Source organism: Syzygium oleosum, unplaced genomic scaffold, assembly GCF_021117445.2.
Source record: "Syzygium oleosum isolate NSW1041296 unplaced genomic scaffold, Sole_v2.1 Sole_v2.37, whole genome shotgun sequence".
Classification (NCBI taxonomy): domain Eukaryota; kingdom Viridiplantae; phylum Streptophyta; class Magnoliopsida; order Myrtales; family Myrtaceae; genus Syzygium; species Syzygium oleosum.
Genome location: NW_026607521.1, coordinates 2,576,208 through 2,590,907, shown reverse-complemented (window position 1 = coordinate 2,590,907; position 14,700 = coordinate 2,576,208). Strand labels below are relative to the sequence as shown.

At 41.6% G+C, this 14,700-nt stretch overlaps 1 protein-coding gene across 1 annotated transcript; it reads right to left on the bottom strand.

The window, feature by feature from the left end:
• Window positions 1-3,596, bottom strand: LOC130135798 (acetate--CoA ligase CCL3). The gene is made up of 3 exons (XM_056305563.1): window positions 3,347-3,596; window positions 1,925-2,515; window positions 1-1,011 (listed from the first exon to the last, which is right to left on the bottom strand). Exons 1-3 carry the CDS (start codon window positions 3,554-3,556, stop codon window positions 115-117), a joined length of 1,698 nt encoding a protein of 565 aa, XP_056161538.1. The 5' UTR covers window positions 3,557-3,596; the 3' UTR covers window positions 1-114.
• Between the last annotated feature and the right edge of the window lie 11,104 nt (window positions 3,597-14,700).

Here is a 14,700-nt window from a genome sequence, read left to right as displayed (position 1 = left end):
AGGAAGGTGTCCCACAAAAGGGTTTTTATTAAAAGACAACATGCAAAGTCCAGGTTTCACGGTACCAAGTACAAACGACGAGAAAGAGACAAGACCAGCTCGACCGGGGTGCACTCATAATTTACTACGCTTGACAGGTCCCATTTCCTTTGCCTTGGCCCTCAGCAAATGTTTCTGTATCTTTCCCGTAGCCGTTTTTGGCAACGGCCCGAAGACAACAGACTTCGGAACCCAATAAGCCGGCATTTTCTCCCGGCAAAACTTCATTATATCCTCTGCCAGTCGCCGCTCATCGGATTTATCCACTCCCGGCTTGAGTGTCACAAAAGCACAAGGAGACTCTCCCCATCGGTCGTCAGGCCTCGCAACCACAGAGACCTCTAAAATCGCCGGATGCGTGTACAGAGTATTCTCGATCTCTACGCTACTTATGTTTTCGCCTCCAGAGATGATGATGTCCTTTGACCTGTCCTTGATTTCAATATATCCGTCAGGATGTTTCACACCAAGATCTCCAGAATGGAACCATCCCCCTGCAAAAGACTCCTTGTTGGCTTTTGGGTTCTTTAAGTAGCCTTTCATGACGACATTGCCCCGCATCACTATCTCTCCTATGGTTTTACCGTCAGCAGGAACGGGTTTCATGTCTTGAGTGCTCACAACATCAAGACCTTCTAGAGCTGTGTAACGAACGCCTTGGCGTGCATTGAGGCGGGCTTGCTGTTCTGGAGGCAGCGAATCCCACTCGGGCTTCCATGCACAGATTGTAGAAGGCCCATAAGTTTCAGACAGCCCATATGTGTGCGCAACACGGAAGCCTTTCTGGGACATTGCAAAGAGAACAGAAGGTGGTGGGGCGGCACCAGCTGTCATTACATGAACGGTGTGAGGGAGAGGGAGTATGGTTTCTTCAGGTGCAGCATTGACTATGGTGTTCAAAACCACAGGCGCAGCGCAGAAGTGAGTCACGCCATATTTAGCGATTGCTGAATACACTGCCTTAGCTGTTACCTGAGGACAAGAAAAGACACGACAGAAGGTTTCTCTGTTAAGCAACATAGTAGTTTTGATATCAAACGAAGCCCATTTACTCACACATTAGCCCATTCAGTAACTTGGTTAAAGCGGCATTGACCCATACAAGATCAAATATTCACACTTTTTGAGCTGATCTTTCGAGTTTCAGAAAGCAACTATTCCATCCATAACTAAGATTTCAAAATCGTGACAGGGAATAAGCTTGTGGATAAAGGACAGACAAACAAACATGTTGACAAGAGGGGGTGATTACCCCCATTGGTTTTGTGAAACATATTAGTGTGTTTCCATTCGTCATAGATAGTTTCACATAATTCCCCCACAAAACTTCTAGAAAATACTTGGTTTAGCTACTGTCCAACAACTTGTTGCATCGCGTCTTTGAGAGAACTTGACAGACAGTTACATATTTACAACAAAATGGATGCCATGAACAAACAAAACCCACTTCAATATTATACTTGTCTGTCAACTTATTAAGCAAGAATTTTTGTATAAATAATCTGAACAAATGAGTTAGACTTAATTATATAGTTCATCATGAAATTTGCCTCATTAAGAAAACTAGGCTCTAGATCAGTCCTTATAAATTTACCAGGTTTACCTTCTATCTGCTCAATTTAGTAAATGGAGTATGGCCGTAGCATAAATAAACTGTAATAAGAACCACAACCAAGCAGGGTTTTACAAAACCAGAGTACTTAGAACAAATGGTCCTTGTACTAAACATAAATGAAACAATTGCTTCTGTTATGCTTTAAACAATGTTATTAGGCAGCAAATTGTCTACCAAATTTGTGGAAAAACAGCATTTTCTGAACCTTAAAGATCTACTCGATCAATATTGTGCAGTTCTTACCTTACAAAAAAAAAAAAAAAAGATTACCTGTCTAAGGCATATGCTGGTTCCACAAAGAGCTGCCAGTGTCCATGTGAAACACCAACCATTACAATGAAACATAGGCAAAGTCCACAAGTAAATGGCCCCTTCATTCATCCCCCAGACAAGAGGGTTACTTACAGACATGAGATATGCTCCTCGATGGCTTAATACGACTCCCTTGGGACTGGCAGTTGTACCAGAAGTATAACCGAGAGTGATACTCTGCCACTCATCTTCCGGTGGTTTCCAAGCAAACTCTGGATCTCCGCTTTCCAAAAACTTCTCATATTCAATTGCCCCTTTTCCTAAAGCGTGCCTAAGTGTTCTTGGGTCACAGCTTTCGTCAGCTATAACAATCAGAAGCGGAGGCTTATAATTTTTCTTACTCTCCTCCGCTAATATTTTCAGAGCTTCTTCAGCCAACGGGAAGAACTCTTGGTCCACCATTACAACTTCAGAAGATGAATGGCCAAGAAGAAAAGCAACTGTCGGAGCATTTAGACGTATATTGACACAATTGACTACAGCTCCGGACATGGGAACTCCAAAATGAGCTTCATATAGGGCAGGCACATTCGGCGCAATCACTGCAACCTGCACAGCGAAACCCAGACAGCCAAATAATGACCAGCAGCATAGAAGAGGACACAAAGAACCACGATACAAGCCTGGAACTATAATGGAAAGCATCACAAGCAAAGCGAATTTTGAACAACATAAAAACTATCAATTGATGAAAACAAAACTTGATCGCATCCAAACAACGTCCCACTTCATCACAAAGAAACGATAAGTTAACATTCACAGCAAAATCGATGTTGTAAAAACTTCACACATGCACGTTGGCAATCCGAACAATCTATTTCATTTCAAGTGAGAACCATTACTTCAGTTCTATCTATCTAGCTTGATACAGTTCCGATTTCACGGTTCAACAATCTCCGCTCGCAAATATAAAATTATCAGCTTCCGTTTCCCAGTGCTCAACTTCCATCTCAGCTCACACCGTGACGTCTTTCAAGAAAAAAGCCAAACAGTCCCTCCCCACGGATCATACCACCATCATCAAAGTCAACCAATCATCACTAAAGAAATGAGCATCCGATTCTCCATCAAGCACCCGCATCAAACCAAGAGAGCTTCACACCAGCACTCGAATCAGGGGAATCAAAAGACTCGGATCACACGAACTACGCCGACACAGGAATTATCAGACGATTCCTCGTCGAATTAAAAACGGAATAAACAAAGCAAAAGCGTCCTTGCACCTTAACCCAAAAAGGAAAGGACACGTATGTAGATTTCCGACATCATAGTTGCTCACAACATTTCGCATATCTAGAATACTACCCATCACCATCGCCAGAGCACACGTGGAAATGGAAAAAACAGAGCACGAGTACCGCGGAGAAAGAGATTCCGTACCGTGCAACCGGCGCCGATGGAGCGGCTGGAGAGAGCGGAGGCCAGCCGGCGGCACCGCTGGTACGTCTGGAGCCAGGTGAAGGCGACGGAGCCGTGGACCACCGACCGCCGGCCCGGGTGGACCAGGGCGGCCCGCTCGAGGAACCACAGCGGCGTCAGGGCGGTGTGGTTGGCCTCGTTCTTCGGCAGATCGTCTATGTCTCTCGCCATCGCTCCTCCCTCTCCTCCCTCCTCCCTCCTCTCTCTCTCTCTCTCTCTCTCTCTCTCTCTTCTTCTTCTTCTTCTTCTTCTGGCGTGCGTGAGTGCGTGTGTGAAGCAGAGGCTGTGCTGGAACGCGAAGCAGTCGATGCGTCTTTCGCTGCGTATTTATATGCAAAAATCCTCCGAGATAGGGACAGAACGAAGGGCCGCGACCGGAACTTGGGACACGATCTCCTCGTTTCTCCTTTCGTTTTTTTTTAATGCGAGAGATTACAAAACTCAGCACGGGTTTCGCACTAAATAATACAAATAAATGATAAATGTACCGAAAGCCGGGAAACTCGTAACGTTGGTGATGTTAGGATATTTTACCTATTTTGTATATTTCTCGAGATTATTATGCATACATCTTCCGCATTATTATTTTCAGCCACGTTAATTCCGTCCGACTTGGCTACCGGGCCCCTCACCCTCCTCTTTTGCCTTCATCTTCTTAAATAATATTCAGAATAAAAATCGGATTTAAATCAAAACGACGTCGTTTCGGTCTTATGATTTATGTTTTAGCCATGTCGGCGCCAAGTGGGATAGAGAAAATTGAAAAAGAAAAAAGGCCACATCAGCATTAACAATTAGCCAAGTTGGACGGAGTTGACAAAGGACTTAATTGCACCAATTTGACAAATTATAAGACTCAATTGTACGTTCGTGATAAATTTTAAGACTTTTCAATGCATTTACCCCTAAAATAAAAAATCAGCTCATGAAATAACCTTTAGAACTTCAGGAATTCGAGGTCATCTATTCATGACCGCCGGTTACTACAAATAGTTCCGTGGCAATGCTATCCGTACGTGCCAAAAGGTTTGAATTTACCTGACTCGCCGAGCTTGGAGGGAGCTTTATTATTTTTGAGGTATCTAAGGCCCCATTTATTTCGGACGGATTCAGACACCAACCCGTTTGGCCTTTGCTCTTCTCTCTCTCTCTCTCATGCTCAATTTCCCTCCACGACACTACAAAAAAACATGAATTTTGCGACGGGGAATTTTTCGTCGCTAATTTGAGACGAACTTTGCTACGGAATTAGCGACCGAATTATTTTCTGTCACAAATTAGCGACGAAAATTTTCCGTCGCTAATTTGCGACGGAATTATTTTCCGTCGCAAATTAGCAACGGAAAATAAATCCGTCGCTAATTCAGTCGCAAATTAGCGATCAATTTATTTTCCGTCGCTAATTTCGTCGCAAATTTGCAACGGAAAATTGGTCGTCGCTAATTCCATCGCAAATTTGCGACGACCAACTTTCAGTCGCAAATTTGCGACGAAATTAGCGACGGATTTATTTTCCGTCGCTAATTTATGCAACGAAATTTACCATTTTGCGACGAAAGTAGCGACGGATTTTTTTACCGTCGCTAATTTGCGACGGATAAAAAATTCGTCGCTAATTTGCGACGGATTTTGCGACGAAAACGGATTCGTCGCTAATTTGTAATTTATGACGGAAAATAACTTTCGTCATATCCACCCCATCTGTCAATTTCTCTCTCTGTACTGATTCCTCACGTCCCCCCGCTTTTCTCTTGCCTTCTCCCTCTTTCGTTTCTCTCAATAATTCGTGCACGCAGAAATCAATCTCGGTAAAGCTTTTCTACCGGCAAGTACGTAGCTAATTTTGTGACTAATTGGCGACGAATACTGTTTGTCGCAAAACTATTCATCGCTGGATTGAAATTTTTTTTTTCATTGACTATTTTTTTGTTTTTTTTTGTAACTTCTTGGCCGGTCGCCGATCCGGCGACCGGCCATCGGCGAGACCTCGCCGGCCATGGGGGGAGGCTGAGCGGCCTCCCCCCATGGCGGTCGACCTCGCCCCATGGCCGGCGAGGTCGACCGGCGGCCTCGCCTAGGTGTGGCGGTCGATCTTGCCGTCGCCCAGATCGACCTCCCCCCATGGCCGTCGACCTCTGGGCGACGGCGAGGTCGACCGACGGCCACGGCGAGGCCGCCTGGCCTCCCCCAGATCGGGGTGAGGCCGAGTGGCCTCGCCATGGCCGGCAAGGTTGAACTCGCCGGCGTGAGCCGGTCGCCGGACCGGCGGCCACGGTGAGGCCACTCGGCCTCCCCTAGATCAGGGTGAGGCCGAGCGACCTCGCCATGGCCGGCAACGTTGAACTCGCCGGCGTCAGCCGGTCGCCGGTCGCCGGACCGGCGGCCACGGCGAGGCCACTCGGCCTCCCCCAGATCAGGGTGAGGCCGAGCGGCCTCGCCATGGCCGACAACGTTGAACTCGCCGGCGTCAGTCGGTCGCCGGACCGGTGACCGGAGAAAAATATAAGGGGAAAAAAATTAAAAAAAATTCGGAAAAAATAAAAAATTATTAAAAAATGAATGTTAAGTGATTTTTTTTTATTTAGGTACGTGTCCAATTGAAGGTATCGCAATCCAAGTGAACATTGCAATTCTCGTCAAATTGACCACTTTCTACTACCAAGATTTCAGTCAAATATTTGGGTAAGTCTTCTTCACATGGTAATTTTTTCAATTTGTTCAATTTCAAAGTAATTGTTGCGTGAAAAATAAAATTTTAATTTTCATAATTTTATGGTTTTAATTAAGAACAGTAGATATGATATTTTAAATATTTTACGAGATTTTTTTATTTTAATACAGACACAATGTAACGACCTGGGTCCCACTCGCAGGATATTGTCCACTTTGGACACTAAGTCGTCACGGTTTTGTTCCTCCGAGGGCAGCCCATACTACCCTCAGAAAAGGCCTCTTGCAAGTTAAGATTTCCCAAGCCTTTATAAGCAAGCCCAAGGCTCCCTCCCTAGGCGATGTGGGACAGGAGACATGCCCCCCCTTGCCATCCTAGAAGCCTGCCGGAAGCCGCTCCTTGTCCAGGCCCTTTTGGCCTCGGCGACCACTCCCCGCCCTCGTCGGACCGGGTCGTTACACACAATGCAAAGAGACAGGGCTTGGATGTATAATAAGAACTTACCTAGACGTTGAGGATTGACCGATGAGTTTCGTACTGGGTTGGAACTATTTTTAGACTTTGCTAGTAGTAAATATGAGTTCATGGATGGAAATAAGTTAAGGTGTCCGTGTAAAAAGTGCAGTAATGGTAAATTTAATGTGTGTGATAAAGTTAGAGAACATCTTTGTAGATTTGGGTTTACTCTGAATTATTATAATTTGACTTGCCATGGTGAACCATTTATATCTGATGAAGGATATCGAAGAAGTGACCAATTTTTAGTTAGGGAAGAATGTAGCTATTATGACCAATTGAATCCATACGAGAGGATGGTGATTGATGCAGCTGGTCAGAATTTTGTTTCAGAATCGAACCATGCAAGTACTAGTTTTACTCTTACACTTGAACAAGTAGATACTAGTCATGCATCACAATTGGAAGAGATAGGAGTAACGGGTTTTAATGAGAATGTGTGTAATGGAACTTTTTCATCTAATCAGTTTTGAGAAGTATTGAAAGCAGCAGATGAACCTTTATGGGCAGGTTGTGACAACCACACTAAGTTATCAGTGACAGCAAGACTGTTAAATATCAAGGCAGAGCATAATGTGTCTGCGGATTGCTTCAACTCTTTTGTTGAAGTAATGCGGGAAACAATGCCTCGTGATAACATCATGCCAAGTGATTTTTACGATATGAAAAAGCTAGTGGATAACTTAGGTCTTTCGGTTGTAAGGATTGATGTATGTAGTAGGGGTTGTATGTTATATTAGAGAGATGATGAAAATGCAGAATCTTGCAAATTTTGTAGCCAACCTAAGTACAAGATTAACAGGAGGCAGGATCGTAATCAGAAGTGTAGACCATGCAAGCAAATGTTTTATCTGCCCTTAATCCCTAAATTGCAAAGGCTTTATGCGTCTCAAGCCACTGCTGAACACATGTCTTGGCATGCAAATTATGAAACAGAAGATGGTCTAATGTGTCATCCTTCAGATGCAGAGACATGGAAACATTTTGATAGAACATACCCTGAGTTTGCGATAGAGCCTCGAAACATCAGGTTAGGTCTCTGTGCTGATGGATTTGCCCCATTTGGGAAATCAGGAAAAAGTTATTCATGTTGGCCAGTTATCTTAACGCCGTACAATCTTCCACTTGGTATGTGCATGAAGACACCTTATATGTTTTTGTCATTGATTGTGACTGGCCCGCAAAATCCAAAAAAGTTAATAGATGTTTATATGCAACCATTGATTGAAAAGTTATAACGGCTATGGGAGGAAGGTGTCCTTACATATGATGTTTCTACTGATCAAACATTTGTAACGAAGGCTGCTCTTCTTTGGACGATAAATGACTTTCCAGCTTACAGAATGTTATCTGGATGGAGTACAGCTGAGATCTTAGGATGTCCGATATGTTTGGAGAGATCAAAGTCATTCAGATTAAAACATGGAAAGAAACCCAGCTATTTTGACCGTCACAGATAATTTTTACCGATAAATCATACATTCATAAGGAATAAAAAAGAGTTCATCAAGAATAGGACTGAAAGAACACTTCCACCATTGAGGTTGACCGGCGATCAAATTTGGGAACGGGTGCAGGACTTTCCAACTGTTGTTCAGAACCCTCACGGCACGACTTGTGCGTACGGAAGTACACATAAGTGGACAAAACGCAATATATTTTGGGATCTACCATATTGGAAAGCTCATCTTATTCATCATAATCTTGACGTCATGCACATAGAAAAGAATGTTTTCGACAATATCATAAATACTGTGATGGATGTCACCGGAAAAACAAAAGACAACTTGAACGCAAGAAAAGATATGAGAGATATTTGTGATCGGCCAACACTAGATGTGGATGCAAATAGCAGAGGACCAAAATCAAAAGCAGTTTATACATTGGATAAGGAGCAGAGGCGAGTTGTTTGTCAATGGTTGAAATCTGTGCGGTTTCCTAATGGATATACTTCGAACCTCGGGAGATGTGTTGATTTGAATGAATGCAAGTTGACAGATTTGAAGAGTCATGATTGTCGCATATTGATGGAAAGACTAATTCCAATAGCTTTCAAGGAAGTTCTACCGAACTTTGTATGGGGCACCATTACAGAGTGAAGCAATTTCCTGCATGATATTTGCTCGACAGTGTTAAAAGCATCACACATGGAGAAACTAGAGAAAGATATTCCAATTATTCTTTGCAACTTAGAAAGGATATTTCCTCCATCATTTTTTGATTCGATGGAGGATCTCTTAGTTTACTTGCCTTATGAAGCCAAAGTTGCAGGTTCCGTCCAATTTCGATGGATGTATCCATTTGAGAGGTAATTTTTTTTAAAATAAAGTTCAAATTACTTTATTATATATTATGTTACGATAAGCTTTTTTTTATCGCAACTAGATTCTTATATCATTTGAAGAAAAAAGTGAAGAATAAGGCATATGTTGAAGCTTCAATTTGTAATGCATATATTGTGGAAGAAGTGACAACATTTGCATCATACTATTTTGAGCCGCACGTGTAGTCCAAGAGGCGGAGAACAGGCAGAAATGATGAGGGCCCCATTGATCCCAATTGCAAAGCATTCTCTATTTTCAATTATCTAGGTCGACCAAGCGGCGCATGTCAGTTTCATTACTTAACAGGCGAAGAATTGCATGCAGCCCATAAATATATTTTACTGAACTGCCCAGAAGTCGAGCCATACTTTGAGTAAGTGTAAATTTGCAAATTTATGTATTGTGTGTCAAATATTTGCTAATATATAAATGGTATTTATTACTAGGATTTTCCAAACTTCAATGTATGGACTACCACCAAATGAGTTTGACCGTTTGTGCGATAAACGATTTGCAGCATGGTTCAAAACATATATAAATTGCCTATGGACCAAAATCAAGTTATTAAACTTTTATATATCATTTATTAAAATATATATTATTGACTTTGCGTGTGTAACCTTAGGTTCACAATAATCATGATGAACTTGGAGAGCAAGGATTGCTATATCATCTGTCATGGGGTCCACAGTTAAGAGTACGAAGTTGGCCAAAGATATTTCATAAATGGATATAATTTTCACACTCAAGAATATGGAATGGGAAAAGCCACAATGAATAGTGGTGTGTCTGTTCGGTCATCCGATGGTGGCAGTTCAAAAGATGATTTTTATGGCTTGTTGGATGAAATCATAGAGATAGAGTACCTTGGACCATTAATGATGCAGGTTGTGTTATTTAAGTGCAAGTGGTTCGACCCCGTCAAAGGAATGAAGGTGCATACGAAGTTTAATTTGGTTGAAATAAATCACAAGAAAATGTATATGAAATATGAACCATTTGTCTTGGCACAACAAGCAATTCAAGTATGTTATGCATCATATCCTAGTTTGAAACGTGACAAAGCTGATTGATGGGCTGTATGTAAAATCAAAGCACGGAGAAAAATCGAGGAACATTGGAAGGATAGAGCCTATCAACAAGAGAAAATTTGTAACACGGTTGAAACTGAGGAATATAGCATTCCAACTTTACGAGATCCATGTGGAGCAATGATAGATGTGGATCCAACTGAAATTTGCGAATTAAATGTACAAGATGGTTCATAATCTGATTTTGAGACAGATGATGAAGATGATGCTCATGAAGAAGATGAAGATCAAGATCAAGACGAGGACGAAGACGAAGACGAAGACGAACATGAAGATTAAAATTTTTGTGACAAAACACTAATGATGTGTAATTATTATTGCGACAAGTGTTATTTTGGTTGTCATAATTATTATTATTGTTCTTGTTATTATTGTTATTGTTATTATCATTAATGTTGTTTTTATTATTGTTGTTGTTGATTATTCTTATTAACGTAATTGATCGTCGGAAAATTTGTCGCTAAATGACGACAAGTCAAATATTATTCGTGCGATGACATTTGCGATATTCTATTTTCCATTGGATTTGGATCATTGCTAATTTCGTCGCTCATTTTACGACAACAACTTATTCGTGACTACTGTTCATCGAAGAATTAGTGACGGAAGTGAAAATCACGGCAATTTTTCCAATCCGTCGCAAATTTGCGACGGATTCGAAAATGTCATTTATTTTTGGAATCCGAAATAAATCCTTCGGAAATTTACAACGGAAAAATATTGTCCGTCGCAAATTTGCAACAAAATTATTATCCGTCACAAATTTGGGACGGAAAAAAAATTCCGTCCCAAATTTGAGACGGAATTATTGTCCGTCGCAAATTTGCAACGGAAAAATATTGTCCGTCGCAAATTTGGGACGGAAAAAAAATTCCCTCCCAAATTTGCGATGGAAAAAAAATCCGTCGCAAATTTGCGACGAAAAAATATTGTCCATCGCAAATTTGGGACGGAAAAAAAATTCCCTCCCAAATTTGCAACGGAAAAAAAAATCCGTCGCATCGCAAATTTGCAACGGATTTTTTGCCCGACGAAAATTTGCGACGGAATTTTTATCCGTCGCAAATTTGGGACGGAAAAAAAATTCCATCCCAAATTTGCGACGGAAAAGAAAATACGTGGCAAATTTGCGACGGAAAAAAAATCCGTCGCAAATTTGCGACGGAAAAAAAATTCCGTCCCAAATTTGCGATGGAAAAATATTGTCCGTCGCAAATTTTCGACGGAATGAAAAATCCGTCGCAAATTTGCGACGGATTCGAAAATGCCCTTTATTTTTTAAATCCGTCGCAAATTTGCGACGAATTTATTTTTCCGTGGCAAATTTGCAACGAATTTTTTTTCCGTCGCAACCACATTCGCGCACGTTTCAAATTTTTGCGCCCGTCTCTCTCTCTCTCTCTCTCTCTCTCTCTCTCTCTCCCCTCTTGCCCGCGCACGTGCCTTCCGGTCACGTCCAGTCTTCTTTTTCAGACCTTTCCCTTCTTCTTTTTCTTTTTCTTTTCCTCTTCTTCTTCTTCCCGTTGTCGTCGCCGAGTACCCTGTTTCTGACCGCCAGCCCGCCGTTGCCGTCGTCGCTGCGCGCCCGGCGCCTCGCAACCGCTGCCGTCGCCGCCGCCCGCCGACGCCGCTGTTGCCGTCCGCTCACTGCGCGTGTGCTCGCGCTCGCCCGGCCGAGCACGCCGCCCAGCCTCGCCCGCGCGCCTCGCCCGAGCTTGTAGCCGCCGCCGCCCGGCCGCCGCCTAACGCCGCTCGCCGCCTCAAGAATGATCGACGCTGTCGCCGCCCGGCCTCGCCCGAGCTCGCCGCCGTCTAGCGCCCGCCCAACGCCGCCGCTGCCCGCCCGGCCTCGCCCGAGCTCGTAGCCGTCGCTGCCGCCGCCCGGCCTCGCCGCCGCCGACGCTGCCGCCGCCCCGACGCCGTCGCCGCCTAGCTCCACCGTCGTTCGCCTGGCCGTGGCCGAGCGCTGTGCCGAGCGCCTGGCCAACTAGCCACCACTTTAGCCCGCGCCCGCGTCGAGCCCGCCACTGGCCGACCGGCAAAAATATTATTATTGTTTGGTTTTTCTTGGCTTTGAACCAAGTAAGCGACTCCCTAAACCCTACCTAGTATAATGAGTATTAATCGGACTTGTTTAGGGATTGTTTAGTGTTGGATTGGTTGGCTAAGTTAGGGGCCGATTACAGGATTGCATGTGGCTTTGATCGATGTTCGCCTGGTTAATTTGTCAATTACGTCAACGATTAAGCGTTCAATGACGATCGTGTGGTTGATTAAGCATTTTTTTCAGAAAATGCATTAAAATTGAAAAATTCTAGAAAAATTCATAAAAATTTCCAGAAAATTAAAAAAAGTCAGATTTTGGGAAAATATGAAATTTGGTGAATTTTTTTTTTAAATAAAAAATAACAAAATTTCAAAATATCACAAAATGGCTTAAAATAACTGTGGCCACCCATTTTGAGTAAAATTTAAACTTTTTTAGGTGCCAAAAAAAAGGAATAATAATTAAAAAAAATCAAAATTTTCAAAACTTTACTAAACGGCTTAAAATACCTGTGGCCACTCACTTTGAGTGAAATTTAAATTTTTTCAGGTACACAAAAAATTAAAAAATAATAATAAAATAAAAAATTTCAAAACTTTACAGAATGGTTTAGAATACCTGTGGCCACCCACTTTGAGTGAAATTTAAATTATTTTAGGTGCCCAAAAAAAATTAAAAGAATCAAAAATTTCAAAACTTCACAGAATGGCTTATAATACCTGTGGTCACCCACTTTTAGTGAAATTTAAATTTTTTTAGGTGCCCAAAAAAATTAAAAAATTAAAAAATTTCATAACTTTACAGAATGGCTTAGAATACCTATGGCCACCCACTTTGAGTGAAATTTAAATTTTTGTAGGTGCCCAAAAAAGTTAAAAAATAAAAAAATAAAAAATTTCAAAACTTCACAAAATGGCTTACAATACATGTGGCCACCCACTTTGAGTGAAATTTAACTTTTTTTAGGTGCCCAAAAAAAAATAAAAAAATTCAAAATATTCAAAACTTCACAGAATGGCTTAGAATACTTGTGGCCACCCATTTTTAGGTAGAAAATTTATTTTAGGTGCCCAAAAAGAAATTAAAAAAATCCAAAATTTCAAAACTTTACAGAATGGCTTCTAATACCTGTGGCCACCCAGTTTGAGTAAAATTTAAATTTTTTTAAGTGCAAAAAAATTCAACAAATCAAAACAGAGTTCTGTTCTAGAAATCAATTTCGGGAGTAGAATTAGTCATGTTTTACCAAACAGATTTCTCCTTCAGAAGTCAATTTCTGGCAAGAATGCGAAAAATCAATTTCTGGCAACAATTTGATTTCTGGAGCAGAATGGTTACCATTCGCACCCTTAGTTGTTTAATGCCAATCGTATGGTTAATTAGGTTAATCGTGTGGTTGATTTGCTTAATTGTGGCTGATTGGTTAACTATGGCCTGATCGTGTGGGTTGATTGATGATCATGTGACCGAGAACGAAGATCATGTGGCTGAAATTGATGTTTCATGGTTGATCTTGTACTTGATGAATTATCGTGTGGTTTGAAAGTGGATCGTGTGGTTAATTATGGCTATTGTCGGCTTAGCATGGCATATCGTGCTCATATATTGATGTTTGATATCAAAATGAGTGTGATTCATAGTATATTTGTTTGTAGGAAATTGCACGTCATAAACACTCGGCATTAGCTAATTAAGAGGAAACATTTTCTGCTTCTGAAACAAAATGGTAAGCTTCGTCATGTACGTCATTATGTGTCCGTAATACGTGTTCATATTTTTTTACATATTTGTCTAACCTTCCTACTTGTCAGTATAAACGTGGAGGTCACATGCATAGAAGACCAGCCCCTTCCTCGTCCTCGTCCTCGTCCCCATCCCTTTCCTCTTCCCTTGTCTTTTCATCTAACCCTCAACCACTATATGCTGATGGACAATATGGACACGTTGGCCCTTCCTCCAACACTCAAGAACATGTTAGGGGACTTGGCTACATGCGAAATGAATCTCCTCCAGTTCCATCTCCTTTAGCTCCATCTCCTTCCGTTTCACCTTATTATTCAACGCAACAATCGAATAATGAGGGAAACACAGGTGAAGAAGATAACCGATTCATGATATGCCCATTTGGAGATTCGTAAGTACTTCATTTTTTTTAAGTATATGTAATATTTATGGTTTTAGATATGGATGTCAATTGAATTGTCGATGTTGCACAATATCCGTATGTTTGCAGATTCACGGATGCTACGTTTGTTGTAAGGGAACTGAATAAAATAGTCAAAAACTATTGGATGGGGCAGTATATTAATTATAGAAGTGCTCTATAAGAAGTGAAAAATTTGTGGTGGAATGAGTTCAGGGTAAGTTTTAGATATTCTATTTTCTCACCAACTAAGTTTGGTGTAGTATATTGATGGTCAATAATGATGTAAAGGGACCAGAACAACTCTTTAGTTTTAGGTACTAAAGGGATCAGATATTTTCCCCGAGATGAACTTTACAAAATCTATCGCCGAATTGTCTGGTGCATGGTAATGGATATGTGACCCTCATAATAACTTTCAGTTTTTTTTGTATTGATTGCAGCGGAAGTTCAGGTAGGATGAAGAGGAAGAGAATGAAGTGAGAAGAATTTTTCAGAAGAAAGTCGGTGATCACATATGAAA

Bases quoted from the DNA above. Each gene is read 5' to 3' on its own strand.
- LOC130135798 (XM_056305563.1), bottom strand. From the start codon at position 3,556: ATGGCGAGAGACATAGACGATCTGCCGAAGAACGAGGCCAACCACACC. The intron at 2,516-3,346 runs GTACGGAATCTC...TTCGCTGTGCAG, and splicing joins CCATCGGCGCCGGTTGCACG to GTTGCAGTGATTGCGCCGAA. The intron at 1,012-1,924 runs GTAATCTTTTTT...TCTTGTCCTCAG, and splicing joins CCAGCATATGCCTTAGACAG to GTAACAGCTAAGGCAGTGTA.